General features: G+C 44.8%; 1 protein-coding gene across 2 annotated transcripts; it reads right to left on the bottom strand.

Annotated features, from left to right (window-relative positions):
- Positions 1-215: 215 nt before the first annotated feature.
- On the bottom strand, positions 216-25,354 carry LOC139320920 (uncharacterized). 2 transcript variants are annotated; one of them, XM_070949436.1, is made up of 15 exons: positions 25,286-25,354; positions 22,759-22,913; positions 22,451-22,611; positions 20,582-20,741; positions 18,938-19,108; positions 18,394-18,485; positions 17,624-17,781; positions 16,553-16,656; positions 13,746-13,970; positions 11,597-11,682; positions 10,535-10,671; positions 7,629-7,718; positions 5,861-6,069; positions 2,642-2,848; positions 216-1,325 (listed from the first exon to the last, which is right to left on the bottom strand). In XM_070949436.1, exons 2-15 carry the CDS (start codon positions 22,906-22,908, stop codon positions 1,038-1,040), a joined length of 2,238 nt encoding a protein of 745 aa, XP_070805537.1. In that variant the 5' UTR covers positions 22,909-22,913; positions 25,286-25,354; the 3' UTR covers positions 216-1,037. The 2 variants fall into 2 exon arrangements, with proteins under 2 accessions (XP_070805537.1, XP_070805536.1); XM_070949435.1 differs by lacking the exon at positions 25,286-25,354 and adding an exon at positions 25,084-25,182.
- Between the last annotated feature and the right edge of the window lie 850 nt (positions 25,355-26,204).

Raw genomic sequence — 26,204 nt, 5'->3', positions numbered from 1 at the left:
GCAGCTGATTCCGACAGCAAGGAGGCTGGTGTGGTGCTGCGCCAGCAACCTGTGCAGCTGGCACTCAAGTCGGACAATGAGGAGGCTGGAGAAGATGTGGTGCCAGAGGCAGGGATTCAGCCAGGGCCTTCAGAACCTCCAGAAGCTCCCTTAAGTGAAGAGGAAGAAGAGGAGGACCCTCTTCTTGATGCACGGGTGCGCATAGCTGACAAAAGGCAGGAGTGGCTCCTCAGGAGGAGGTCTCCTCAAGAGTAAGGCTTGGGGCTAATTGGCCACTTCCTTAGCCTATTTAAGGAGGAACGCCGACTGAAGCAATTTGCAGGGAACAACTTCGTTCACATACCTTTGTGTCTTGTCTTGCTTATCGTATCAGCCTCTTGCAAATTGCTTCTGGGCATTCTGCCAACCACAGTAAGCTTTCAGTATTATTTTTTTAATTCTTGGCGGATGTTAATGCAGTTAATTAACAGCCATTGTTGTAAAAAACTGGTTTATTTAGTAAAGTAAAGTTTGAACGGACTTTGTGTGTGCTGCGTTCTTTGGGGTTCGTAGCTGTGGCAGAACAGGAGCCAACAAAAACACAACTGCTACATTCTCAGATGAATAGTCATACCTTCTCAGAAACATCACATTGGCTGTTTCCACCATGTTTCCCTGAAAATAAGACCCGGTCTTATATTTTTTTGAACCCCGAAATAAGTGCTTGGCCTTATTTTCAGGGATGTCTTATTATTTTGAGGCGCGTTGAGCAAGATGGGGCTCCTCTTAATGTCTCCCTAACCCTAACCAGAGGAAATGGCGAGGATCAGCTGCGCATGCGTTTAAATAATTTCAGGGAGGGCTTATTTTTGGGGGAGGGGCTTATTTTAGCGCATGTGCTCAAAAACTTGATTGGGCTTATTATCCGGGAAGGTCTTATTTTCGGGGAAACAAGGTATTACAAGCTTTTACTCAGTGCAAAGCTTCCTTTTTGATAAACTCTGGTTCAGCAAGCCACCGGATCAATTTTCCTGAGCAATCCTGGCCTGTTTGGGAGACTAGCAGTGGCTTGCACTACGGGAATCCCCAAAGACATGAAAATCGGTCTGGAGGACATTTGAAGGAAGGCGTACTTCTTGAAAGGGTTGCTGGCCACCAACGAAGATGGTGAAAGTGCCAGGCTCCAACCACCACTGTCCAGCCCATACGGCTCTCTGGCTGAAAGGTAACAGGAAGGCCACTTTGGCAGCTTGTCCCTGGCGTATCGGCAACCGGCGGAAGCCAACCAGCTGCCAGCGGGGCATAGGCACAGATGCTTGTCCCCAGCGGAGGTAGAGCTGCACCACCTGCAGAGAGGGGGAAAAATGTTAGAAGTGAAGAGAAAGTCATCACGAGAAGAAGACATCAGCAGATTCTTCACATCTTCAAAGCATATTCTTACTTCTGGAGCCTTTTCAAGGATGGAGAAATCTTTTATAAAGACTGTCGTCCATTTATCCAGGGCCCTGAATCTATATGAATGACCCCTGTATCCTTCATCTACCCTTCTGAAAATTAGGAATCACTGCTCGTTTGACAGGTTCCTTGAGATTAGAGACAAGCATCCATAGGATCCAATTTGGAAGCATGCAATGCACCAACGGTGTCCATTTTTTTCTCTCCTCCTCTTTCTAGCAGGGGGGCTCTATGAATCTTGGCAGTGGTGGAAATGCACAAACTTCAACAACAGTTTGTAAGATTCAGAGAACAATTATTTGCACTGTTATTTGCATTTTAATCCCTGCCTGACTGTGATTCTCTATCAAATAACAGGCTGCTGTGAATATTCTGCACTTGAAGCAAATCCCACTATATCAAGAAGAAATATCACAAAATATGTAAATCAGCTGGACAAGTATTCCTAATAGAATAGAATAGAATAGAATAGAATAGAATAGAATAGAATAGAATAGAATAGAATAGAATTCTTTATTGGCCAAGTGTGATTGGGCACACAAGGAATTTGCCTTGGTGCATACGCTCTCGGTGTACATAAAAGAAAAGATAAATTGGTCAAGAATCATAAGATACAACACATAATGATAGTCATAGGGAAACAGTCAATATAAATCTTAAGGATACCAGCAACAAGGTTGCTTATTATCATTAGTAGTAGTAGTAAAAACAAATCACTATTCATAATTTATTAGTAACATTATCTTATCTGATCCTGTTTCAGCAGCTTTGCAACCTGATCTCAAAAAAACCCTCTTATTTCAGCAAAGTCAAAATTGGCTTCTGCTCTTGGTTCAATGCTGTTTTTCCTGGGAGCTGTGAACAAAGACCTGGGGACTGAAAATCAACCATCATTTGGAATTCATAACCCCTGTGAGATGTCACTGCAACTTACTCATTTCTTAAAAACCTCTATCCACCATAAGTGGGTCTTATAAATACATACAAATATCCTTTGGATGTTGGGTTTTGAGGTCAACTGCACAAAATTTGTCCATCCGTAGAGATGCTTTCAGCTCTTGCTCGTCTTCAACTTGACTCTCCATCCTCACAGCCTTTGGACCTCCTTGAGTTTTCACCCATCTCAAGCAATATCTCATCCCTTTTATCCCACCCTCTCTGTCCCCCACCGGTCTTTGCATGCAGACAAGCAACAGAATTGCCTCACCTCTTCACCATCTCTGGATCCAACATTCTCCACCACGGCAGAGATGCTAAGATTACCACAAATGGGCACTTGGTCAGCACTCACTACCAGATCCCTGTACTGGAAGGTGGTATACGAGAGTCCGTAGCCAAAGGGGTACATCGGGGCCTCTTGTCCATAGTAGCGATACGTCCTGCCAATCATTGTGTAGTTCTCCATTGGGGGTACCTGTGGTTGAGGACAGGAATAGCTGAAGGAGATGGAAAGATTTGGGGCTATATGTTTATGGAGATTCTCAGTCATCCAGGTCATGGTTGGTCCCAGAGATGCTTTTTCAGAGGCAACTGGACTTCATTTTTCCTTGAAGATGTTTTGCTTCTTATTCAAGAAGCTTCTTCAGTTCTGACTGAATGGTGGAGAATGGAAGGAAGCTTCTTGGATGAAAAGTGAAACGTCTTCAAGGAGAAACAAAGTCCAGTTGTCTTTGAAAAACCACTTTTGGGAAATCTGGGGCTATAGCAAGCAGGATCTAGGAGCACCTTGAGGCACTGTCCTTGCCCAGCCTTTATCGGTTAACCACCCTTGAATAAGTGCTCTAAATTGTCCCAATGTCAGCTTATTTTTCCGTAGTTAAGGTTTAATTACCGATTTGTTTTTCCTTGCTTTTATTTTAAACGGTGTGACGGCATTATTTCGCTGCATACTTTAAAAACAGTCCTTTCTATTCAAGAGGCAGTTAATGGACTGTAGCTAATCCTCCATTGGAGACCCACAAAAACCTAATTCAATGGGTTGAATCTGCATAAACTTTTAATTAAAATTGCCAGCGGCCTTTGTGGAATCTGACACACTTCAAAGGAAAGACTGCAACAGAATCCACTCTGGGAAAAGGACTCTGCCGAATAGCACACCGGACTTTAATCTTACATGATGTATTTTCTGGTCTATATTTAGAAAAGTCAAGTCTCCTTCAAGTCAAACCCAACTCTGAAGAACTTCATAGAGTCTTTTATGTAGTTTCCCCGGCAACAATATAGAAATGTGTTTTTTTTTTTTACTGCCTTCTTTCAAGATGATGTATGAGTTCCCAGTTCAGTCTGCAATTCTTGGGTGATCTCACATTCCAACGGTAATCCCATCTGATCCCCGTTACGTTTTTTAACAGATTAACAGAGTTGGAAGGGACCTTATAGGTCATCTAGTCCAACCCCCCACTCAAGCAGGAGTCCCTACATCATTTCTGACAAATGGCAATCCAATCTTTTCTTGAAAGTCTCAAGTGATGAAGCTCCCACAACTTCTGAAGGCAACTTCTGTTTCATGGGTTGATTGTTCTCACTGTCAGAAAGTTCCTCCTCATTTCTAGGTTGAATCTCTCCTTGGTCAGTTTCCATCCATTATTCCTTGTCTGGCCTTCAGGTGCTTTGGAAAACAGCTTGACCCCCTCCTCTCTGTGGCAGCCCCTCAAATATTGGAACACAGCTATCATGTCTCCCCTGGTTCTTCTCTTCACTAGACCAGCCAGGCCCAGTTCCTGCAACCGATCTTCGTATGTTTTAGTCTCATTCCCTAATCATCCTGGTTGCTCTTCTCTGCACTTTTTCTAGAGTCTCAACATCTTTTTTATAGTGTGGTGACCAAAACTGGATGCTGTATTCTAGGTGTGGTCTTACCAAGGCTTTATAGAGTGGTACTAGGACTTCACTTGATTCTGATTGTATCCCTCTGTTAATGCAATTTAGGATTGCATTGGCTTTTTTGGCTGCCATTACGGTCAAAGGATCTGTTTCTTGAAAAAGGCCAGCACATTTACAGTTGGGCTGGGGGGGGGGTGTTCTTGGAACATTTTGGAGACTTTGGAGCATGGCCCTATAACCATGCAAATTTGCTCTGGTCATTCCAAGAAATGCTAGCGTTCTGGTTAGAAGGACTCTCACATGGTTAACTTTCAAGGAGGAGGAAGAACAAATCTCTTCTGTCAGGTTTTCTGTCTAATAGACCTGGGGGCAGGGGCTGCTATTTTTAGACATTACATGTGTATAAATCTTATGGATTTGTCTTCTCTTTTTATTTCTTATATGCAGGTTGTTTTTCTGATTTTTACTGGGTTGATTTCTAATAAGGAGACGTCTAGAGGCTTATGACTGGAGTGGCATATCAGTGCAATAAAATTAAAATAGAGTAGAGTAGAGTAGAGTAGAGTAGAGTAGAGTAGAGTAGAGTAGAGTAGAGTAGAGTAGAGTAGAATAGAATAGAATAGAATAGAATAGAATAGAATAGAATAGAATAGAATAGAATAGAATAGAATAGAATAGAATAGGAATAGGAATAGGAATAGAAACAGAAATTGAAATAAAAGAATAGAAATAGAAAATAGAATAGAATAGAATAGAATAGAATAGAATAGAATAGAATAGAATAGAATAGAATAGAATAGAATTAGAATCTTTATTTGGAATGGAATGGAATGGAATGGGAATAGGAATAGAAACTGAAACTGAAACTGAAATTGAAATAAAAGAATAGAAATAGAAAATAGAATAGAATAGAATAGAATAGAATAGAATAGAATAGAATAGAATAGAATAGAATGAAATAGGAAAGAATGAATAGAATAGGTAATAAAATAAAATAAAAAATAAAATAAAATAAACATAAATAAATAAACAACTCCAAAGTCTTGGTACATCACTTAGATATGAACGTATGCTGAATAAAATCAGAAAATACTTTTTGATTATGTACCCTCCAGGACTCTTCTGTCTAAAATTAGGCTACACAGGTAGTCCTTGACTTACAGCAACTTGTTTAGTGATCATCCGAATTTACGATGGCACTGAAAAAAGTGACTTACAACCAATCATTGCATTTACATTGCAGTGTTCCTGTAGTTAGGTGACTGCAATTTAGGTACTTGGCAACCAAACATGTATTTGTGACCGTTAAAACATCCCGGAGTCACATATTTGCCCTTTACAATCTTCTTGGCCAGTTTCTGGCAAGCAAAGTCAATGGGCAAACCTGGATTTGCTTAACGGCTATGGCCAAAAAGATGGTAAAATTGGATGACTTCCATCAATGACTGTGATGGAAGTTCCAGCTCCAATTGTGGTTATTAAGTTAAGGACTCCCTGTAGGGTTTTTTTCGTTGTTTTCTCAAGGGAGGGAAGATTTAGCTATTTCCTCCATGTTGAGTGCCACAGTCCAGGAAAGAGGCACCATTCCCCATCCCAGCCATACCTGGTCCATTCCTGCTGGCCATGTAGCTGGCAGCCTGCCGGCAGGATTTGCCCCTTTAGCACCCACCAACATCTTGGCCAGAGCCAGTCCTGTGGTCTCAGCAGGAAAGAAGCAAGCCACGATTGCCCCCACGCCATCCTGTTCCTTGGCCCAGCTGATATCCAAAGGGCCGGCGTTGAACAGGAGCAGGATCAAAGGACGGCCGGCGGCTGAAATGAAAGGCCCCATTCAGCTCATGAGGAGAAAAGTTGCGATCTGTGCATCCCACACAGCAGTGATGGGATGCCCCCGGTTTGGACTGGTTCGCAAGAACCGGTAGTAAAACCGGCAGGAGGCCCCGCTCACTGCCCTGGATGTTGTCATCGGCGATCTGCCCATGCACAGAAGCTTCTGCACATGCGCAAAAGGCGCGTGCACAAACGAAGCAAGTGAGCGAGTGTGCAAGCGATCCCATTGCGAACCGGTAGTAAAGGTAAGTAGGCGATGTTCTCCACATATGTGGACTACTGTACCCCTCAGCCCCAGCCATCAGGCAGAGGGACAGCCAAAAACTGCTGACCCTGGGAACTGCCTAACACCATCAAGTTCCAGATGAGCATCTCATCCTGGGCACTCTTTTTTTTTTTAACTATTACCATCTGGCAGACGGTACAGGATAATAAAAACAAGGACAAATAGGCTGAGAAACAGCTTCTATCCCAGGGCAATAACCACATTGAATTCTACGGTATAGTGCAATATCGGGTTTTCAATTTCAATTATATAGAATGTAAAGGATGTATGTTTGTGTTGTTTTTTTTTTTAATTTGATTTATATGCCGCCCTTCTCCGGAGACTCAGGGCGGCTTACAATGCGTTAAGCAATAGCCTTCATACTTTTGTATATTTATACAAAGTCAGCTTATTGCCCCCCAAAACTGGGTCCTCATTTTACCTACCTTAGAAAGGATGGAAGGCTGAGTCAACCTTGAGCCTAGCGAGATTTGAACTTGCAGTAATTGCAGGCAGCTGGTGTTAATAACAGGGTGCTTTAGACCACTGTACTACCAAGGCCCTTTTTAATTTTATAGTTATAATGTACACTGAAGACAGCATTTAATTTCGTTGTACCATGCGCAATGACAATAAAGTAAAGTAAAGCAGAGAGTATGCTTTCATGAATAAGATCCATGGGTGGTAGTAGCAGACACAGGTAACTTACAGGTAAGCAACCCAGGGTCCAAAGGATGCCCCTAGCCTTGCCTTTTCAACCCTGATCCCAAGATCATGCAGCTAATATCTGAGAGTAAAACCCAATCATTATGATGTAAAATTCTGCCTTTTTTGGACCAAGGAGATATAAAATAGGAATCGTGCAATGGTTTTTCTAAAGTAACAATTATTATCAACATTAAAAATATTAAGAAGTTTATAATATTGGTTGAGTAAAGTTCAAATCCTACTAACTACAGGGACAGTATTCACGTAGTTTCTCTTAAGAGTAAGAGAAAGTGCCAGATTGTTCAGCTTCACATTCTACCCTACAACCCTAGAATCCCTCTGGGGCCTCCCATCTAAGAACTAACCTGGCCTGATCCTGCTTAGCTTTTCAAGATCAGCCAAGGTCCACTAGGTGCTACCACCCAGTTGGGCCATAATAATTCAACCAGACCCTAAAATGTGGTCCAAGAAGGCCAAAATGCTGGGCCCATCTCTTCTAGTGATGTCACTAGGTCATCTGCAGGCTTCTTGAGAGTCCTCCACTGGGAAAAGAGAGACATAAACTCACCCCAGGCCACAGATGACTGTAGAAGATCCAGTTGATGTCTGGGCAAAGACAAGTTCTTGCGGTCCTTGAATTCGGACTCCAAATCAATTCCTGAGAGGAAGGAACAGAGAGTGTGTGAAAAGGTCCCCTTTGCTGCTCTAATGTTCTATCAGAGCTATCTAATCTCTATGCGGGATTTTTTTTCTGGGAAAAATAAAAGATAAAGGAGATACAGAATACTATGCTACATGGAATAGATCCTATCAATGGTTAGAAACACGAGTTAGAAGTTGGAATGTGAAAGAATCCGATTGGGTGGACATGGAAAGAGATACTATGCATGTATTAGAATGTAGGTATTAGAATGATAGATTAGTTGACATTTGAAAATATGATGGTCAAAAATAACTAATCAGCTAAATGTTGGAAATGTTTTCAATTGCCGGGTTCATATTATCGTATGTGGTAGACATGTATAGAAGCAAAAATTATTGGGTTAGAATACAGGCATGGTTAGAGGAAATGTTGCACCAACGTATAGAGTTAAAACCAGAGGTATTTTTATTGGGTATATTATCAGAGAAATATAGCAAAGAAGATACATATTCGATTATTTGTTTAATAACAGCGGCGAGAATTGCATTTGCACGAAAGTGGAAGACAGAAAATATCCCATCAGAAGGAGAGGTAATAAAGAAGATTTTAGAATGTACAGAAATGAATAGGTTAACATTGAGAATAAAAGATAAAGAGGAATTGGTGTATTTCAAGACATGGGGACAGTTTTATGTATGGTTAGAAAAGAAATAAGAATAAAAGATTATAAAGAAATAAATTAGATAAGATATAAGTAAATGAGAGAGAAGACAAACAAGAAATAGAAACTCAGAAGACACCTGTGTAAATGGAAAAGGGGAAAGGGGGGGAAGAAAGAAAATGTTATTATATAAATATACATGTATATGTATGAATTTAGTAAAATGAAAAAATAATTGAAAGAAAGTAAAAATCGGGATTGCTCGAATACCACTTTGGAAAATACTAAATTGAAAATGAATACAACACTAGAGAGAGAATGGAGAGGGATAGAGGAGAGAAGAGAGGAAGGAAAGAGAGAGGGAAAGAAGAAAGGGAAAAGGAGAGGAAGAAAGAGAAGGGAAATGAGTAGGAGAGAAGGTTAGAAGGGAGGAAGAAGGGAGGTGTGGGGGAAAGGAAGGGGAAGTAAAGAAGGAGTTGAGAGGAGAAAAGAAGAAAGTAAAAGAGTAGATGGAAGAAGGGAGGGAAAGGAAAGAGAGGAGAGGGAGAAGAAGGACTGTTGTAAAACAAGGGAGATGAAATGGTAGAAGAGCAACCCCAAATATACTTAAATTGTTTAGGATGAAGACTGTATTAGTATGAAAGTTAAAAGAAAATACGTATGTTAGATAAGAAGCTGTACATTTAAGATATGTGTATGAGAAAAAATAAACTTTTTTTAAAAAAAATAACTGTACAACACTAGCACTGTTTAAAATAGTAATATATGTTATTTGTTTTTACTTTTGTTCCATGGCAAGTGGAATGCCAGGACAATTGCACTGTATTCAATATATTTATATGTAAACAATAAAAATATATTTTAAAAAAAGAAAAAGAAAATGTTCCGCTTCTCAGCCAAGAAGCTTCTTCAGTCCTTTAAGGCAGTGGTCCCCAACCTTTCCAGCTTGGCGATCCAGCCTGGTGTGTGTGGGGGGTGGGTGAGTGGCAGGCACATGCGTGTGTGGTCTCTGCTCAAGCAAGTGGAACTTTGCGTGCAAGCACCCTCCGCTCACATGAGTGAAACTTCATCCACATGTGGTTTCCCATCTCTCTCGTGGCCCAGTTTCAAGCAAGCCATTGCCCGGGAGTCAGCCGCGGCACGAGGGTTGGCGATCCCTGCTTTAAGGCAGTTCCTCAGCCCTTTAAGGCAGGGGTCCCCCACCTCTTGGCTGTGGCCCACTACTGTGCCGCAAGCCATTCGGAACCGGGCTGAGGAAGTGCCATGCGTGTACGTGCATGTATCCCCACTCGTGTGAGCAGCGGGCAAGCACATGCGCTGCTCATGCCAATGGGGCTGTGTGAGTGCGTGCGGGAGCTTGCTGGCTGCTTGTATGGAACCATCCCCTCCCCCTCACTGGTGGATGAAGCTGGAAAGGTTGGGGAACTCTGCTTTAAGGCAACTGGGCTGTTTTTTCTTTAAGATGTTAAAAAAAAATAATCAGAAAGCCCAGTTGTAGGGGGGAGGCTGCTGGTGGTTCGCAGGGGTTCGGGAGAACCTCTAGCTAAGATTCTGTGCAGTTCGGAGAAACCCCAAATCCCACTCCTGGCTGGCCCCGACCACCCCACCCCACCCTTCCCAGGAGTCCCCACGTGGCTCGTTTTGGACGCAGGTAAGTGCAGGGCGCACATGGAGGCTCGGGGAGGGCAAAAAATGGGTCTACCAGAAGTTCAGGAAGGCTGGAAACGGGCCAGAGGGCCTACGGAGGGCCTATGGAACCTGGGGAGGCCGTTTTCGCCCTCCTGGAGGCTCAAAAAAAGCCTCCGGAGCCCGGGGAGGGCAAACTCCCCTCCCTCCACCATGGTGCAGGAGGCCGACTAGGCCATGCCCACCTAGCAACCAGGCAGAGAACCTCTTGCTAAAATTTTTGAAGCCTACCCCTGCCCAGTTGCCTTTAAAATGAAATCACCTGTGAGATGACCACAACTTCAATGAAAACAGAGAGGAGATCTCTCTGCCCACCAAAGGAACAAGGATGGAGAAAGCATCTCAGGAAGGGATACTCTCTAATTCTCTGGAAAGTCAAGTCAAGGGAGAAATGCTTTCAAGCTTGCAAGACTCTGTTACTATAACCTTCCACTTCTTGAAGGGCTGGCAGAAACCCTGCATATTTTTTAGGCACAGCTCTTACCTGTCCCAAGGCACACAACCACAACGTCTGCTCCTTCCACTGCAGCTTTCACCTCTTTGGGATAATACACAAGACATTTCGGATCCTCACATCCAAGGGCACAGGTGACATTGGCTGAGATAGTTGCTAAGCCCCTCCTGCACATCAGCCAGAAACAAGAACTTCTCAGAAGTCACAAATACCAGAAGGAGCTCGTCTTCAGAGCCTTGACTTGTGAAACTGGATCAACCAACCCTAGAAACGTCCTTCAATAGTCCCACCATATTATAGGTGCATTTGAAGGACCTATAACCATGATGGCGAACTTATGGCACACGTGCCACAAGTGGCACATGGAGCCATATCTGTGGGCATGCGTTGCCCTAGCTCATCTCCAGCATGCATGCGCGTGCCGGCCAGCTGATTTTCAGGCCTTCCAGGCTCACCGGAAGTCGGGAAATGGGCTGTTTCCGGCCTCCGGGATGGGGGAGGCTGTTTTTTGCCCTCCCCAGCTCCAAAAAAGCCTCTTGAGCCTGGGGAGGGCGAAAAAACGGGCCTAATAGGCCCACCAGTAACCTTTTTGCTGTCATGTACCAAAAGCAGGGGGAGCACAGGGGGGTCACACGCACATGCGCGGGGGGGACACAAGGGGAGCATTGAATTATGGGTGTGGGCATGCACACGCATGACCCCCCTGTGCTCCCCCTGCTTTTGGCATGTGACGGCAAAAAGGTTAGCCATCACTGACCTATAATAATACTATAATAACCAGCAGAATATCCAAAGTAGTGGCTGAGCTGCAGTTAGCTAGTTAGTTGAGTGTCATGAGAAGAAGGAATAATCCTGAGGAAGAGGAGGAAGAGCCACAACCACGACAACACTCAAATGACATATGTCTCTCACTGGACAGTGAGTTGGGGCGGCACATCAATTTAATAAATAAAATAATAATAATTCACACCAGCTGTAGAAAAGCTTAGAAGAAATCTAGATGAGAGCTCAGATCTAACACCGTCAGCCCCAATCATACCATCACCGTCACACAAAAACCTGTTTGGGGGCAGAGAGGATTGTTGGTCTTACCTGGGTGTATAAATGTATTTGGGTTCAGGGATTGGTGCATAGTCCCCAAAGAGGAGATTAGCTTTGTCTGCAAAGGGTCCGACCACCTGCCAGAAAGAATAAGGGGAAGTAGAGGAGCTGCTTTCTCTCAGAGGAACACGAAGATAGTGGCCGTCAAGGATTCCGGCATTGACTTTTTCATTGATTCCCCCTCCCCGCTTTTATAAGTGAATTTAACAATCAAACTAAAGTCCACAGTACTTTGTTTATGTTTTAGTTTTGTGAATCAGTGTGAAACCTCTGCTAGTTACAGTGTCATCTTGTAGTCAAGGATTGTTGTTTCTCATGGTCTCTGCTCCTTCCCAGCAGGAAGATGCTGCTACAGGAGCCTTTGAAGAATGTCACCCAAAAAGCAGGACTTCTCAGTCATAGCACCCAGTGTTTGAAAAACCAACCCCAAGACTTGGCCAGTCTGGGCCCTCAGCATGACCTCAAAAACCTCCTTCCTTCCTTCGTTCCTTCCTCCCTCCCTCCCTTTTCTTTTCTCTTTTTTCTTCCTTCCTTCCTTTCTTCCTCCCTCCCTCCCTCCCTCACCCCTGAAACTGACCTGACTGAGACTATTTTGAGGCTTCAGGGCTGCCACAACTGGAGCTGAGGGATAGGGAAGGGGGAGCTGAGGCTTATACTCAAAACAAAATACTTTCTCTTGGGAACCAAGGACATTTCAGCAGGTGTTGGGAAGGAGGGGATTGAGGTCACCTAGCAACTGGACTGTATCCTGATTGGACCACGTGAACTGATTGTTTTGAGAAAGTGAAAAACTTCTACTTTTACTTAGGTTAAAACTGCCGGAACATTTAGAATTGGTTTTCACCAGCCCATGCCAATATGACATATCCAATAAAGCTATTCTTTGAGGAATCTACCTGCCTCGGAGGTTTGCTTGCTGTGGGTGTGTTATTTGGAAACCTGATACTAAACCAACTCTCCTAAACTCCAAGCTCCAACTCCGGGGTCCTGAGCCCTGGCTGCTTACCCAGTCTACCTGGGCAGCAGGAAGACTCAGGGAAGATGGAGGGGAAGACCAAAGAAGTCGCAGGCGCTTGTGGAGCTTGCAGAGGAGCCCTAGGAAGCCCACAGACCCTGTTGGAGACTCAACGGGTGGAGGAAATGGTGGCGGAGGTTGTGCGCCAGGTGGGCGCCCGACCTAAAGTCCATACCAAACGACTGGCCACCCAGAGTTCTACTGGGTGGAGGACAGCTTCAACTGCCAGGCTGCATTCCAGGTGCCAGTGAGGGAGTGCCCAATCACCTCAACGAGGGAGGCAGGAACAATGATCCTCTAGTGGCCGTCAATGGGCCCACTGGACCTCAGTGAATCAGGGGATTGAAGGTACCAGACCACAGCCTGCAGCCAAACCCTCGGGGAGCTACCGGAAAGATTCGGCCAGCTCAGTGGCGTCGGGCACTCACATCAACCCAAAGAAGTGAGAGTGGTCCTGAGCCAGCCAAATTTCACGTTTCCTCCCCTCCCGGAAGACTGATCTACCCAGGCTGTGACTCTTCCACAGTTCCTGTCAGCCCAGTCCAGCCCATGATTGAGTCTCCCCAGGTGGGACCAGTCAACCACCATGGTGACCCATGCTGCCAGCCCTCCACAGAGGAGCCCACCTAGACATTGGAGACCGGCCAGCCTGCTGGAGCAACCCCAACTGCTGCCAGAAGTCAAACTGTACAATTTGGACGTTTGCTCAGTCATGTTCACGGATGTGTCAATCCACGGGTGAAATACAGCAGTTTCTAACAGATTCTGGAGAACCGGTAGCGGAAATTTTGACCAGTTTGGAGAACCGGTAGCAGAAATTTTGAGTAGTTTGGAGAACCAGCAAATACCACCTCTGGCTGTCCCTAGAGTGGGATGGGAATGGAGATTTTGAAAAATCCTTCCCCCTGGAGTGGAGAGGGAATGGAGGTTTTGCAGTATCCTTCCCCTGCCATGCCACCAAGCCACGCCCACCAAGCCACACCCACAGAACCAGTAGTAAAAAAAATTGGATTTCACCACTGTGTCAATCTCCCCATGAATATGTCCCAGGAGGGAATGTCCATCGTTACTGCAAACTTATAAGGAACAGGTTGATTTTGCAAGTGCCCCTCGGTGAACACTTACCGCAATGGTCTTGCGCAACAGATATTCCTCCTTAAAAGGCAGCATTTCATTCCGGTTTTTCAGCAAAACAAAGCTCTGGAGGGCAGCTTGGAGGGCCAGACTGCGGTGGGCTTCTGACTGTACAACCTCAACCCCCAGGGCATTATAGGGGTTCATGGCTGGTGGGTCAAATTCTCCCAGGCGTAGACGAGTGAGGAAAAGGGGACGGACACGATCCCGGATTGTCTACAGAAAGTAAGGAGAAGCAGGGTGTCTTCAATAAACTACAATGGAACACTGGCTCTATCCTTTTAAAATCCCTTGGCAATTGCAATTTTACCTTAACTGGGGTTGATGGCTCCTATTATAGCGAAAGATTCTATATATTTAGGATCTAGTTTTTACAAGGTCTTTTTAGGTTCAAATATTTTGTGGATAATGGGACGCAGTGGCTCAATGGCTAAGATGCTGAGCTTGTCGATCGAAAGGTCAGCATTTCAGCGGTTTGAATCCCTAGTGCCGCGTAACGGGGTGAGTCCCGTTACTTGTCCCAGCTTCTGCCAACCTAGCAGTTCGAAAGCACCAAAAAATGCAAGTAGAAAAATAGGGACCACCTTTGGTGGGAAGGTAACAGTGTTCTGTGTGCCTTTGGCATTGAGTCATGCTGGCCACATGACCACGGAGACGTCTTCTGACTGCTGGCTCTTCAGCTTTGAAACGGGAGATGAGCACCACCCCCTAGAGTCAGGAACGACTAGAACATATGTGCAGGGAACCTTTTCCTTTACCTTATTTTGTGGACAAATATACCTTATTGCCTACTTTAAACACCTTTTGGGTAGCTCATTTCTTGTCTATCGTTTGTCTTTTTTCTCTTTACTTTTTTGTGCTTTTTCAGAGTTTTGTGTATACCTGTCCATGTGCTTTTTATATTATCCATCCAATCAGTTAATGTGGGGGGAGAGGGGATCTCAGGCATGGCCAGATATTTGATTGCTGTGGTCACTTTAAAAAGGGTAAAAGTCTTTGTGTACCACATTATTGTAGTGTTGTGGCCCACCCGCAGCCAGTGGAGCTGGCAGCAGAGTTGGGCAGTGAGGAGGTTGGGGAGGAACATGGGCCAGTCCTGGGGGCTGGGGAAAGCTCAGACGAGGGCTCTGCGTCGGAAGCAGAGGGGGAGCTAGACACAGTGAGGCAGAGGAACAGCTGGAGCCCGTTCTCAGTGTGTGCATGCGCAGAGCTGCCAGAAGACAACTCAGAAAGCAGGGTCAACTTGGGAGTAAAGCCACACTTTGGAGATGATTGGCCCCTCCCATAGGAAACAAAAGAGGAGCGAATGGGGAGGGGACTTTTGCAGGAAACAATTTGTTTCTTCGTTTGTTTCAAGAGTGGAAAGTTCTGTTCGTGACTCTAAGAGACTCTGTGCCAAGTTTTGCCTTGTACTGCGTTTGGAAACAAGTTACGTGGCAGCTTGCCAAGCGAGATAAGGTCTGTGTTGATAAATATTCCTTTGAAAAACTGTTTGGACAAGCCTTGCTGACTGTGCATGAAAGTATGTTTTTTTTAATATTTATACTCTAATAAAAATTTATTTAAAAAAAAAAAGTAATTCAGAGTCATGTAAATAAAAGAGGTTTTGCCGGGACCAATTCCTGCTTTTTAAGGGAGCCTAAGTCAGAACATGTAGTCTACTTCAGCAATAAATCAGACCAATCAATCTATCCATAACTTACATAACATCTTATATCTTTAACATCTTTAAGTAAAGGAGTTACTTTTCTACCAGCATTTATATATCTTAAAATGACTGCACACATTTTCCTATTGTATCCCATCAAGGGACACAAATTTATTTCCCTTCTTTGTTGTGGGGGTTTTATCTTTTGTTTGGCCACTGATGCATAACTTGCAATCATTCATTCCATTTCTCCTATTATGCATTACTTTGGATACTCCCTGTTGCATTGTACAGTCTAACATTCACTGCAAGTCAGTCCAGTTCTTAGCCAAAACCCATGGCATCATCTGAATTAAAACTGTACTTAACATGCATACCCTCTGTCGGCAAACTCCTGTTCATTAACACAAGCCTTCCTTTTCATCGCATCTACTGCTTTTCCCATGCCATTCCGCAAACCTCGCATTGCACAGTTTCAGTGGTGCTCTTCTCCCTTGTTCCAAGCAGTTTCCACTTTTTCTTTCCTTAATGCCACTTTCCCTTCATTCCAGGGAGGCTGAGCTACCTTCTAATACTTTTAATTAGGGACTTGTACTCTCTCTTATTCCAGAAAATTACATTTTCTATTGGTTCCAATTTCTTTTTTCTTCTATGTTTATTTTCCTCCAAGAACCACTTTTAAAGAAGTCCTCAACTTACATTTCCCCCAAGAACATGTATAGATAGTCTTCAGTTTATGACCACAGTTGCAACTTTGCAACAGCAAAGATGATCTTGTCCTCTGTTGATAAATTTCCAATTGAAGATGAGTCTAGCTTTTTCCATGACACTCAAACACATTAAATGCTCACATTAAAACAAAACCTCCCTACTTTGTAATATGAATCCATCGTTGTGGAATCCGAGTGAGCCTTTCTCCTTCAAGGAGATGCTCCTTAGAGCCCTGTTGCTGAGCTACAACTCCCAGCAATCCCATTTAGTAATAATTCATTGCAATGGATGCTGGAAGTTGTAGTTTAGCAACATTTGGAAGAGCCCAGCATTCCCTGTTTCTCTTCACTCTTTTGGAAAAGAGAGAGCATCACATTCCGACTTGTCTGCTCTGGAATTGGTGGCATTTTCTTCTACTGCAAGGAGGTGAGCCACTTACTTCCACAGAAATGTTGCCCTTGCTAAGGGCTTCAGCTATGTACATGTAAACATTGTCCTTCATCCCAAAAGAAAGCTCTAGATTACATCCGGCATTCACAGCCACTGCAGGGAGAAAGAAGGATGACACAGTTAATCCAAAAAGTCAGTGAAACATTGGCTTCAATTCATGTTTACCTGCAAGTCATGGTCTGGCTATCTTTTTGAGGAGACAGATAGTCTAGCAATAGTATATCATCTTAGCAAGTGAATAGCAAGAGCACGTAGACTTATATACCACTTCACAGTGCTTTACAGCTCTCTCTAAGTGGTTTACAAAGTCAGCCTATTGCCCCCAACAACCTGGGTCCTCATTAAAACCACCTTGGAAGGATGGAAGGCTGAGTCACCCTTGAGCCAGTCAGGATCGAACTACTGAACTGCCGGCAGTCAGTGTCGACTCGCAAAGCATCCCTGGCCTGCTCTCAAATTGCCATAAGCAAGGATGGGGATGGGAAACCGATGAAACGGCACGGCAGCCAAGGACACATGCACATTCCAGACTTCTCTCTCTCAAGGCCGTATTTCAGGGTTACCCACAGTGGCCGGAGGGGAGTGATCTCTACAACCTGTGAAATTGCTCCATTGGCGAATGGATTGATGACACACCCTGGGGGGAGGGGGGGGAGGAGGGAAACAGGGTTATGATTGGGTGTAAATTACATCAGTTGGGAACGTGCCGACATGAAGCTCCTAATAAATAACTGGAGCTTCTTTTGAAGCTTGGCTCAAGGCTCAAGATTTAATTAGTGCGTCTGAACTGGTGCGAACCGGTAGCATTTCACCCCTGCCACTGGATAGAGGAAACCTTTACCTTTATATGTGCAAATTACAGACAAGGAGTTTTTGGTGGATGTGGGAGAGAAAACAGTGCTTGGATGAAAAAAGTATGGACAAGTGGAAGCAAATCTGGGTTCCAGGCTAGCAGGTTAGCCTCAGAGCACGGACTCCTGGAACTCAATCTGCAACTGAAGCTGGGTTGCAAAGGGCTTCCAGCACAGAGATGAGAAGAGAGGTGCATTGCAACACTCACCAATGGCAGTCTCCAGGAAACTGTGTGTGTAGTGGTGCCCAGCCATGATCAGCTCCACAGCACCTTCATCACTCACTACATAACCCTGGAAGCCCCATTCATCACGCAGGATGTCTGTCAGCAGCTTCTTGTTAGCACAGGCTGGGACGCCATTAATTCTGCCAGAGGAACCAAAGATGGTTAGCAGACTTACAAGCGTGATTTCTTTGGGGTCATGGCTTCTGGTCTTCCTGATCGGACAAGAGCCAGTTTGGTCTGGTGGTTCAGGCACGAGGGAAAAAAGCAGGCGGCTGTGAGTTCTAGTCCCGCCTTCGCCATGAAAGTCAACTGGGTGACTTTGGGCCAATCACCAGGAGACAGAGAGGTTCTAGTCCCGCCTTAGCCATGAAAGCCAGCTGGATGACTTTGAACCACTCTCTCTCAGCCCAACTGACCTCACAGGGTTGTTGTGGGTAAAATAGGAGGAAGTTTTGTTGGATATGTCTGCTGCATCAAGTTATTTGTAGAAGTAATACAGGCAGGATATAAATAAAATAAAATATAAAATAATAAAACAAATAAAATAAATAAATAAAATAAATAAAATAAATAAAATAAATAAAATAAAATAAATAAATAAATAAATAAAATAAATAAATAAAATAAATAAAATAAAATAAATAAAATAAAATAAAATAAATAAAGAATAAAATATAAAATAATAATACAATACAATACAATACAATACAATACAATACAATACAATACAATACAATACAATAATATAATACCTGTTATAGCTGCACATGAAGCTGAATGTCCCAGCCCGTACGCAGGCTTCAAACTGAGGCAGGAAAGTCATGCGCCAATCACGTTCCTCCACCTGTCACAAAACACACCACCATGTTGTGTTGTGTGTTTGTCGCCAGCCCTTTCAAGACAGCTTGTGAAACTCCTCCCAAATCAGTTCTGTCTTCTGTCCTTTTATTATAAGTTTGTGTTGGCAAACCTATGGAATGTGTGCCTGAAGCGGCATGCAGAACCATCCCGCGAGGGACATGCGGCCTCGCTGGTTACCTCATCTATTGAATTTGTGTTTGTGTGTGTAGTGTGTTTCATTAGTGTTGTGTATCTGTGATTGCATGGCCCCTGGAGATGCCATATGCTATCTTAAATAAATAAATAAATTCTCTTGTGCTGTTCTTGCTTTGAGGGTTGCAAGAAACTAGGCGGCTGGGATGAAAATAAATGAGATAGAGAAGCTGGCCGGAAGGAGGTGCTCAACTCCAAAATCCACCTGGACAGAAGGTCCATCTCTGGTCCTCTTTCACTGACCTTGGCATCAAATAAAAACCGGGATACAGGGATATTCTCAGGACCCCCATGGACATCAAAATGCTTGCAGCCAGCATTAGCTTTGACGTAACGGGGATGGTCTCCCTGAAGTCCCTTCACAAATGCAACTCCCAGCTGGGTGGTCAAGAATGGGTCCTCTCCATAAGTCTCCTAAGAGTGGGAAAAGAAGCAAGCTGGTCAACTCAATCCTATTCTTCCCCCACCCCGTTTTTATTTCAGTTGATGACAAGCGTAAAATGAGACCAATCTGGCCAAGAAATGAAAAGAATAACAAAGAAGCACCAAAACAATGAGATTCTGAAATAATGGTGTATAATATAGCAAGATATTAATACTGTTAACCTTAAACCTCCAATCTAAAATGAAATGCAGAATATTATTAGCTGTCAACCTGTAAAATTAAAGCTGATACCCATGATCAAAAGCCCTTGATCATCAAGACGCTCATTTCTACTTCTGGTTATTCCCATTTCTGGGAGTAAGATCCTAGCAGTTCCTTGGGTCTTCCTTAAATTTCTACAGGTCAAACTATCTCAAGATTTGCTTTAACCTAATTTTAGGAGCTCCTTTTTCAGCTCAGGTAACTCTGATGGTCAAGACTAGGAATATTTGTAACCTTTAGTGTAATCCCTGTTGAGATAAGATAAGGTAATCTTTATTGTCATTTTTTTACTGTGAGCACACTGGTACGCATTAAAAATGAAATTCTATATACATTCCACACACAGTACATACATACATACATATGTATATAGCGTGTATGTTATGTGTCACATACACACACGTATACACACATATGTTCACCCTTACAGATATATACATACCGTATTTTTCGGAGTATAAGATGCACCTACCTTTTTTGATGAGGAAAAGAAGAAAAAGAAATCTGCCTCTGCCTCCCAGCAATTTTGCCTCGTTGCAGAAAACAGCAAATAGCCTGCTTTACTTTCATTTTTGTTTTCAGAATAGCTTGATTAGCACAAGGGAAAAAAAATCTGCTCCAGCAATTTACCTCCTTGCAGCAAGCAGCAGAGGCCGGCACAAAACAACTGACAGCAAAACAGCTGAGAGTCAGGAGGCCGATCCAATCAATTTGTGCTAATTAGGCTGTGCTGAAGCCGAAAGGAGCTGTTTTTCTTGCTGTTTGCTTGCAAGGAGGTAAACTGCTGGGAGGCAGAGGCCAAAGGGTGGGGGCCAGTGGGTGGGCGGGGCTACATTCGGTGTATAAGACGCATCTAAATTTTCACCCCCTTTTGGGGGGGGAAAGGGTGCGTCTTATACTCCGAAAAATACGGTATATGTATATTAATCACTGTTCATTCTGACAAGTAGTGCAAAAACGAAACTTGAGACTTCACCAGGTTGATGCCATATGGAACAAAACTGTGACTAAATCTAGACATTCTGTTTCAGATACGACCGAACCTCTCCCAGAAGGTAACCAGGAGATCTTGATCTTGAGATTCAAGGTTCTTCACAACCTTGGAGACACTCAACCATAGTTCCATTTCAGAAGACTATTCTTGTAACAATTAAAAGTCTCTTGACATTTTTCCCTGATCTTCCAGGTCTGATGGACCTCAATCCTTACTCTCCCCATTCATGTTCCTAAATCTCTGATACCTGGTTCCTGCCCCAGAGTGGGTGCCGCATGATGTTCAAGACTGGGCTGAAACAGCTTAAACCGGTATGGTCGTTGTAGTAGCCTACGGAGTCAAAATAGTTGTGCTTGGCACGGACCTCAGTGGCTGTAGCGTTGGCCACTTCGAAGATGAGTTGAGGGCTGTTGGAAGACATAAGGAGAGTTGAAGAGAAAAGGAGTCTGTATTGTCATGAAATGAGGTCACGCCAAACACGCATGCCGTGCTAGGCCGTCATTCTTTACAGACTGGAGTCTCAGTTCTCTGCAGGGCCAAGATAAGAGGCTTCCAGAGACCTCCAAAGGAGGCCCCAACTACATATTTTGTGTCAATGACACAGGGGTGAAATTAAAATTTTCCCCCTACTGGTTCTGTGGGCGTGGCTTGTTTGGGGGGAGGTCATGTGACTGGGTGGGTGTGGCCAACTTGACATCACTCACATCGAGGGGCTCCTCACCGGCCCCTCCTCTCCCAGCCACTCCTTGTCACGAATGGCAGGAAAATGGGGAGGGGAATATTCCTGCCTACCATCCTTCCCTCAGCCTGTTCTGAGATTGAGGAATGGATGACAGGCAGGAAAATCCCCTTCCCCATTTTCCTGCCTTTCACAAAAGCAGCTCCATTCCAGCTGCTCCCCCCCCCCGTCCCCCTCCCTCCTGGGGACTACCTTAAAGGGACAGGCTCCAGCAACTCCTTTGTGAATGGAGAAAAGTTAGCATTCTCTCTGCTGCATTTAACATTGAATTCTGTGGAATATTGAGCGGCCGGAAGAGGTGAGCAGCGACCAGCCGGACTTGGGTGGGTGGGACCAAGGAGGGGTAATTGCTACCAGTTCGGTGAATTGATGCCCATAATCTCTAGTGGTTCGCCCGAACCGGTCCGAACCAGTAGGATTTCATTTCACCCCTGTAATGACATCATATGCAGACAGTGTGCAGCATGTTATTTACATGATTTGCATGGGGATGTTAGCTATAGTCAGGATCATAAATGGAAGCTACAGAGAAGATGGGATTGTAATTATTTTCCTTGGCCATGGAAATTAGACTCAGAAATAAGGCGACACTACCTAGATTTTCTTCCAAACCAACGAAGGTTTCCTGAAAGTTGTTCTTAGGTTGTTCATAGGTAGATAGTGGAATAGTCTACCTCTGGTGGTTTGGGTTCTCCATCTCTGGAGACTTTGAAGAGGAAGCTGTAGATCTGCCTCTGGTAGATGGTGTAAATTGTTTTCAGAATAGACCAGGGGTCAGCAACCTGCGGCTCTGGAGCCGCATGTGGCTCTTTCACCCCTCTGCTGCAGCTCCCTGTCACTCAAAATATGCATCACAACAGGCAATGTGCAACACCCACTGGCACGCGATTTATTGAGCTTTTCAACCCCTGGTAGGCCAACCACGGATAAATCCAAGAAAAGAAAAGTTTCAGAAGGAAACAGATTCAACTACATATGCTAGTTTTGTGGCCGCTCAAGAAATAGTCAGGCACGGGAAGAGTTTTGTGGCTCCCGGTGTTTTCTTTTCTGTGGGAAACGGGTCCAAATGGCTCTTTGAGTGTTTAAGGTTGCAGACCCCTGGAGTAGACAATCCTTGTGGCCCTTCCAATTCTACAATTCCAAAAATGGTAGCAGGTCTTGCAACTCTGGACTCTCGAGATGTCCATGCTAGTAGGCCTGATTGCTGAATATTTAGCAATAATGGGTCACCAAGATTCTACGTGGGTGAGCTCAGAGACAGAATTGGGGGCAGCACTCACATAACAACTGCTTTGCTGACATTATGGAGATTTTGTCCTCAATTGTGGCCATAAGTCTATGACTACCTGTACATTGACTTAATAGGTAAACTCCTACCTGAAAGAGGCAGCCAAGCCAAGCGCTTGAGGAAAAGATGTTGCCCAGCCTGGTGCCTCTGCATCCCCACGAAGACATTCGGTGTTCCAGTTGTAGGGCCCAATGCCCAAGCGGGCAATAGGTGGGGCCGGTCCATTTTTCAGAGCTCCGCCTCTCGCCATCTGTGAGTAGAAAGCCCATATGGTGAACGGATAACTATGGTCAGGCACTCCTCTGATGTGGTTTGATAGGTGAAGACAAGCAGACTGGGTCTTCCAAAGCCCCATTGACTATCAACCCCACCAAACCACTCAAAATGGTTCTCGTACCTGCAGGATCATCTCTTCCGGGGTCAGCCTGTTAACCAAATCATCCACTCGCTCCTCCCAAGACAATGTGGGATCCCTGAAGGGGAAGTCCCATCCCCAGCAGAGCCCAGCCAACAGCAACGGGACAGCAAGGCGACAAAAAGCCATCATTTTGTCTGCAATGGAGAAAATAGCAATAGCAATTCGAATTATATATCGTATTTTTCAGAGTTTAAGATGCACCGGAGTATAAATCGCACCTTAGTTTTTGGGAAGGAAAATGAGACAAAACCTGATTGGCAGGTGGATCGGCCTCCCCGAATATCCCCAATCAGCGGTGATTGGGGATATACCCAGAGGTGAATTTTAGCAACAGGTTCCTTGATTATGAGCTCTGTGCCTTGTTCTTTTTTTTTTTTTGCTTTTTTTTTTTTTTTTGCTGCCTCTGAAACTTCTGAAACTGTTTCAGAAAAAACTATTTTTCCTGCCTCGGAAAGCCTCCGAAACAGTTTCAGAAAAAAAGCCTCTGAAGCTCTGTTTGAGGGCTTCTTTTCTGAAGCTCTGTTTGGGGGCTACATTCGAAGTATAAGACGCATCCAGATTTTCACCCTCTTTTTGGGGGGGGAAAGGTGCATCTTATATTCTGAAAAATACGGTACCGCTTCATATTGTTTAGAGCCCTCTCTAAGCGGTTTACAGAGTCAGCATATTGCCCCCAACAACAATCTGGGTCCTCATTTTACTGGCTTCAGAAGGATGGAAAGCTGAATCAACCTTGAGCCGGTGAGGATCGAACTCCTGGCATCGAGCAGTGAGCTGAATTAGCCTGCAATACTGCACTCTAACCAGTGCGCCATCACAGCTCAACGCCTAGTGAGTTTGTGGTGTAGGAGAACATGCCTTTGAGATGAGTTTTCATCCAGATAGGATTTTGTTTTTTTTGTTGCATATCTTGGAAGTGATTTAATGTTCCGCCTTCCAAGATGTTCTTCCTATTTTCCATTCCAGCCCCCACCCCGGTAATCCCATCTAAGAACTAGTTTCTACAGGAAACTTCACAAAAGCCTACAGACCTTCATCCTGGAATGAGTCTTTAATGGTTTATTAAGAAAAGCCCAAGGGAAAACCTGGGAATCCAACCTCCTAAAGGGGTGCTCATGTATGGACCCCCAGGAAAAAGGAAAGACTCTCTTGGCCAGAGCTTGTGCTGCCCAGACAAAGGCTACATTCTTGAAACTAGCTGGTCCACAACTGGTGCAGATGTTTATTGGTGACGGAGCAAAGTTGGTCCAAGATGCCTTTGCATTGGCCAAAATTAGAATAGAGTAGAAGAGGAATAGAATAGAACAGAATTAGAATAGAGTAGAGTAGATAGAAGAGGAAAAGAATAGAATAAGAATAGAATAGAATAGAATAAGAGTAGAGTAGAGTAGAGTAGAGTAGAGTAGAGTAGAGTAGAGTAGAGTAGAGTAGAATAGAATTAGAATAGAATTAGAGTAGAGTAGAGTAGAGTAGAGTAGAGTAGAGTAGAGTAGAGTAGAACAGGAATAGAATTAGAGTACAGTAGAGTAGAGTAGAGTAGGAATAGAATAGAATAGAATAGAATAGAATAGAATAGAATAGAATAGAATAGAATAGAATTAGAATAGAATTAGAGTAGAGTAGAGTAGAGTAGAGTAGAGTAGAGTAGAGTAGAGTAGAGTAGAGTAGAGTAGAGTAGAGTAGAATAGAATTCTTTATTGGCCAAGTATGATTAGACACACAAGGAATTTGTCTTTGGTGCATATGCTCTCAGTGTACATAAAAGACAAGATACATTGGTCAAGAATCATAAGGTACAACACTTAATGATAGTCATAGGGAACAAATAAGCAATCAAATCATATTAGGAAACAGTCAATATAAATCATAAGGATAACAGCAACAAAGTTATAGCCATACAGTCATAAATGGGAGGAGGTGGGTGATGGGTTAATGTGGTTTTGTAATGCAACACCTGGATTACTTCCTACCTGTCACCCTCCAGAGGCAGCAGAACAAGACACTTCTCAGCTAGGCAGCCAACTTTCTGGATGGACACCAGCGCCTTTTTTGCTTTGGTTTTCGGGTTCCAAGGCTGGGATTGCGCCCCCCCCATCCCCAATCCCCAACCCCAAGGAGGCGCATTTCTCCCAGGTTCTGACCCCTTCTCGAATCCAGCGGTGCCGGACCTGGTTCGGTGCTCTCCAGCCACGGAAAGTAACCACCCCAAGTTGGTTAAGGGTCGCTGATGGAGAGAGGGCGAAACAGGTCGCTGCTCTCTCTCCTCCCCCCCTCCCACCCACACGCTACCTTTCCCCCTTCTACCTTCTCCCGCGATCCCTCCGTCCAGCCGCTTCTGCACCCGGCTGCTTCTGCCCGCATCTGTTGCAAGCGCGGCGTTGTTGCACAACGGCGATCACGAGGCGGCTTCCCCGCCTCTGCAGCCCCGGAGGCTTGCGGGGAAAAGCTGAGAAGTGCAGACAGGCCGCGGTCTGGTGCGCGAAACAGGAGCTCCTTCCCGGCTTACCAAGCTTTAGCAGCCCAAGCTGCTCCTTCCTCAGCAACTTCTGGGCCTCTCGCTTCGGCACACCAGGAAGGGCGGGCGTTGGGGGCGGAGGCGGGGTCCCTCCCCCAGCCCTTCCCCTGCTCGGATCAGCTGAGCCAAGTTGCAGGGGAAAGCGCTCGATCGTCCTCCTGGGTCGCCGCCGAACTGCTCTTCCCGGCTTGGCCACTAGAGGGCGAAGACCGGCTCATTCCCCAGCCGGACGCCTGCCCCGTGCATTCTTTAGCGCAGGGGTCAGCAACCTGCGGCTCCGGAGCCATATGCGGCTCTTTGGGGCCCTCTGCTGTAGCTCCCTGACAGGTGACCCCACCACGGGCTGGCCCCATCCCACCCCTCGTCCTCCCCTCCCGGTCACTGTTACAAGGAATGGTGGATCAGGCCCAATAAAGAGACTTGAGTCATCAGGTAAAATATATCACTTTTATTTGCAGGTTCATCACATCATCACTTGAATGCATCAGGAACTGGGGCATGGAGGAGTGTGCCCACCTTTTATACCTGTGGGCGGGGATTCAGGTAAGGAGGAGTCTATGGGAGGAGCTGACCAGGTGGGAGTCTGGGTTAACCCCTGCACTGCTGCGCTATAGCTGATCCCTGGCACGGGCAGAGCATTTATACCTGAAAAATCCCCCTCTAAATGCCTGACCTGTGTCTGTAGGCCTAACTGACTAGTTCGTACTCTGGGGTGAATGTTGAGCTTGGAAACTAAGTGTGAGTGTTGCTTGCCCTGTAAGGGTTTCGTGAGTATGTCCGCGGTCTGTTCTTCTGTATCGCAGTGTATGGCCTTTATGAAACCAATTCTGGAGAGCTGTCTAACGTGCTTATACTTTATGTCTATGTGCCTTGACCTTTGCCCTACAGCGTCGGACATAGATATCTCTAT

Source organism: Pituophis catenifer, unplaced genomic scaffold, assembly GCF_029215685.1.
Source record: "Pituophis catenifer annectens isolate HBS135680 unplaced genomic scaffold, rPitCat1.0.hap2 SCAF_9, whole genome shotgun sequence".
NCBI classification, from domain to species: Eukaryota; Metazoa; Chordata; class Lepidosauria; order Squamata; family Colubridae; genus Pituophis; species Pituophis catenifer.
This window is presented reverse-complemented; position numbering and strand designations above follow the sequence as displayed.

Excerpts from the sequence above, each read along its gene's own strand:
- LOC139320920 (XM_070949436.1), bottom strand. The coding sequence starts at position 22,908 with ATGATGGCTTTTTGTCGCCTTGCTGTCCCGTTGCTGTTGGCTGGGCTC. Across the intron at positions 22,612-22,758 it reads CGGAAGAGATGATCCTGCAG|ATGGCGAGAGGCGGAGCTCT; the intron begins GTACGAGAACCA and ends TTCTACTCACAG. Across the intron at positions 10,672-11,596 it reads AAATACATTTATACACCCAG|GAGGGGCTTAGCAACTATCT; the intron begins GTAAGACCAACA and ends GCTGATGTGCAG.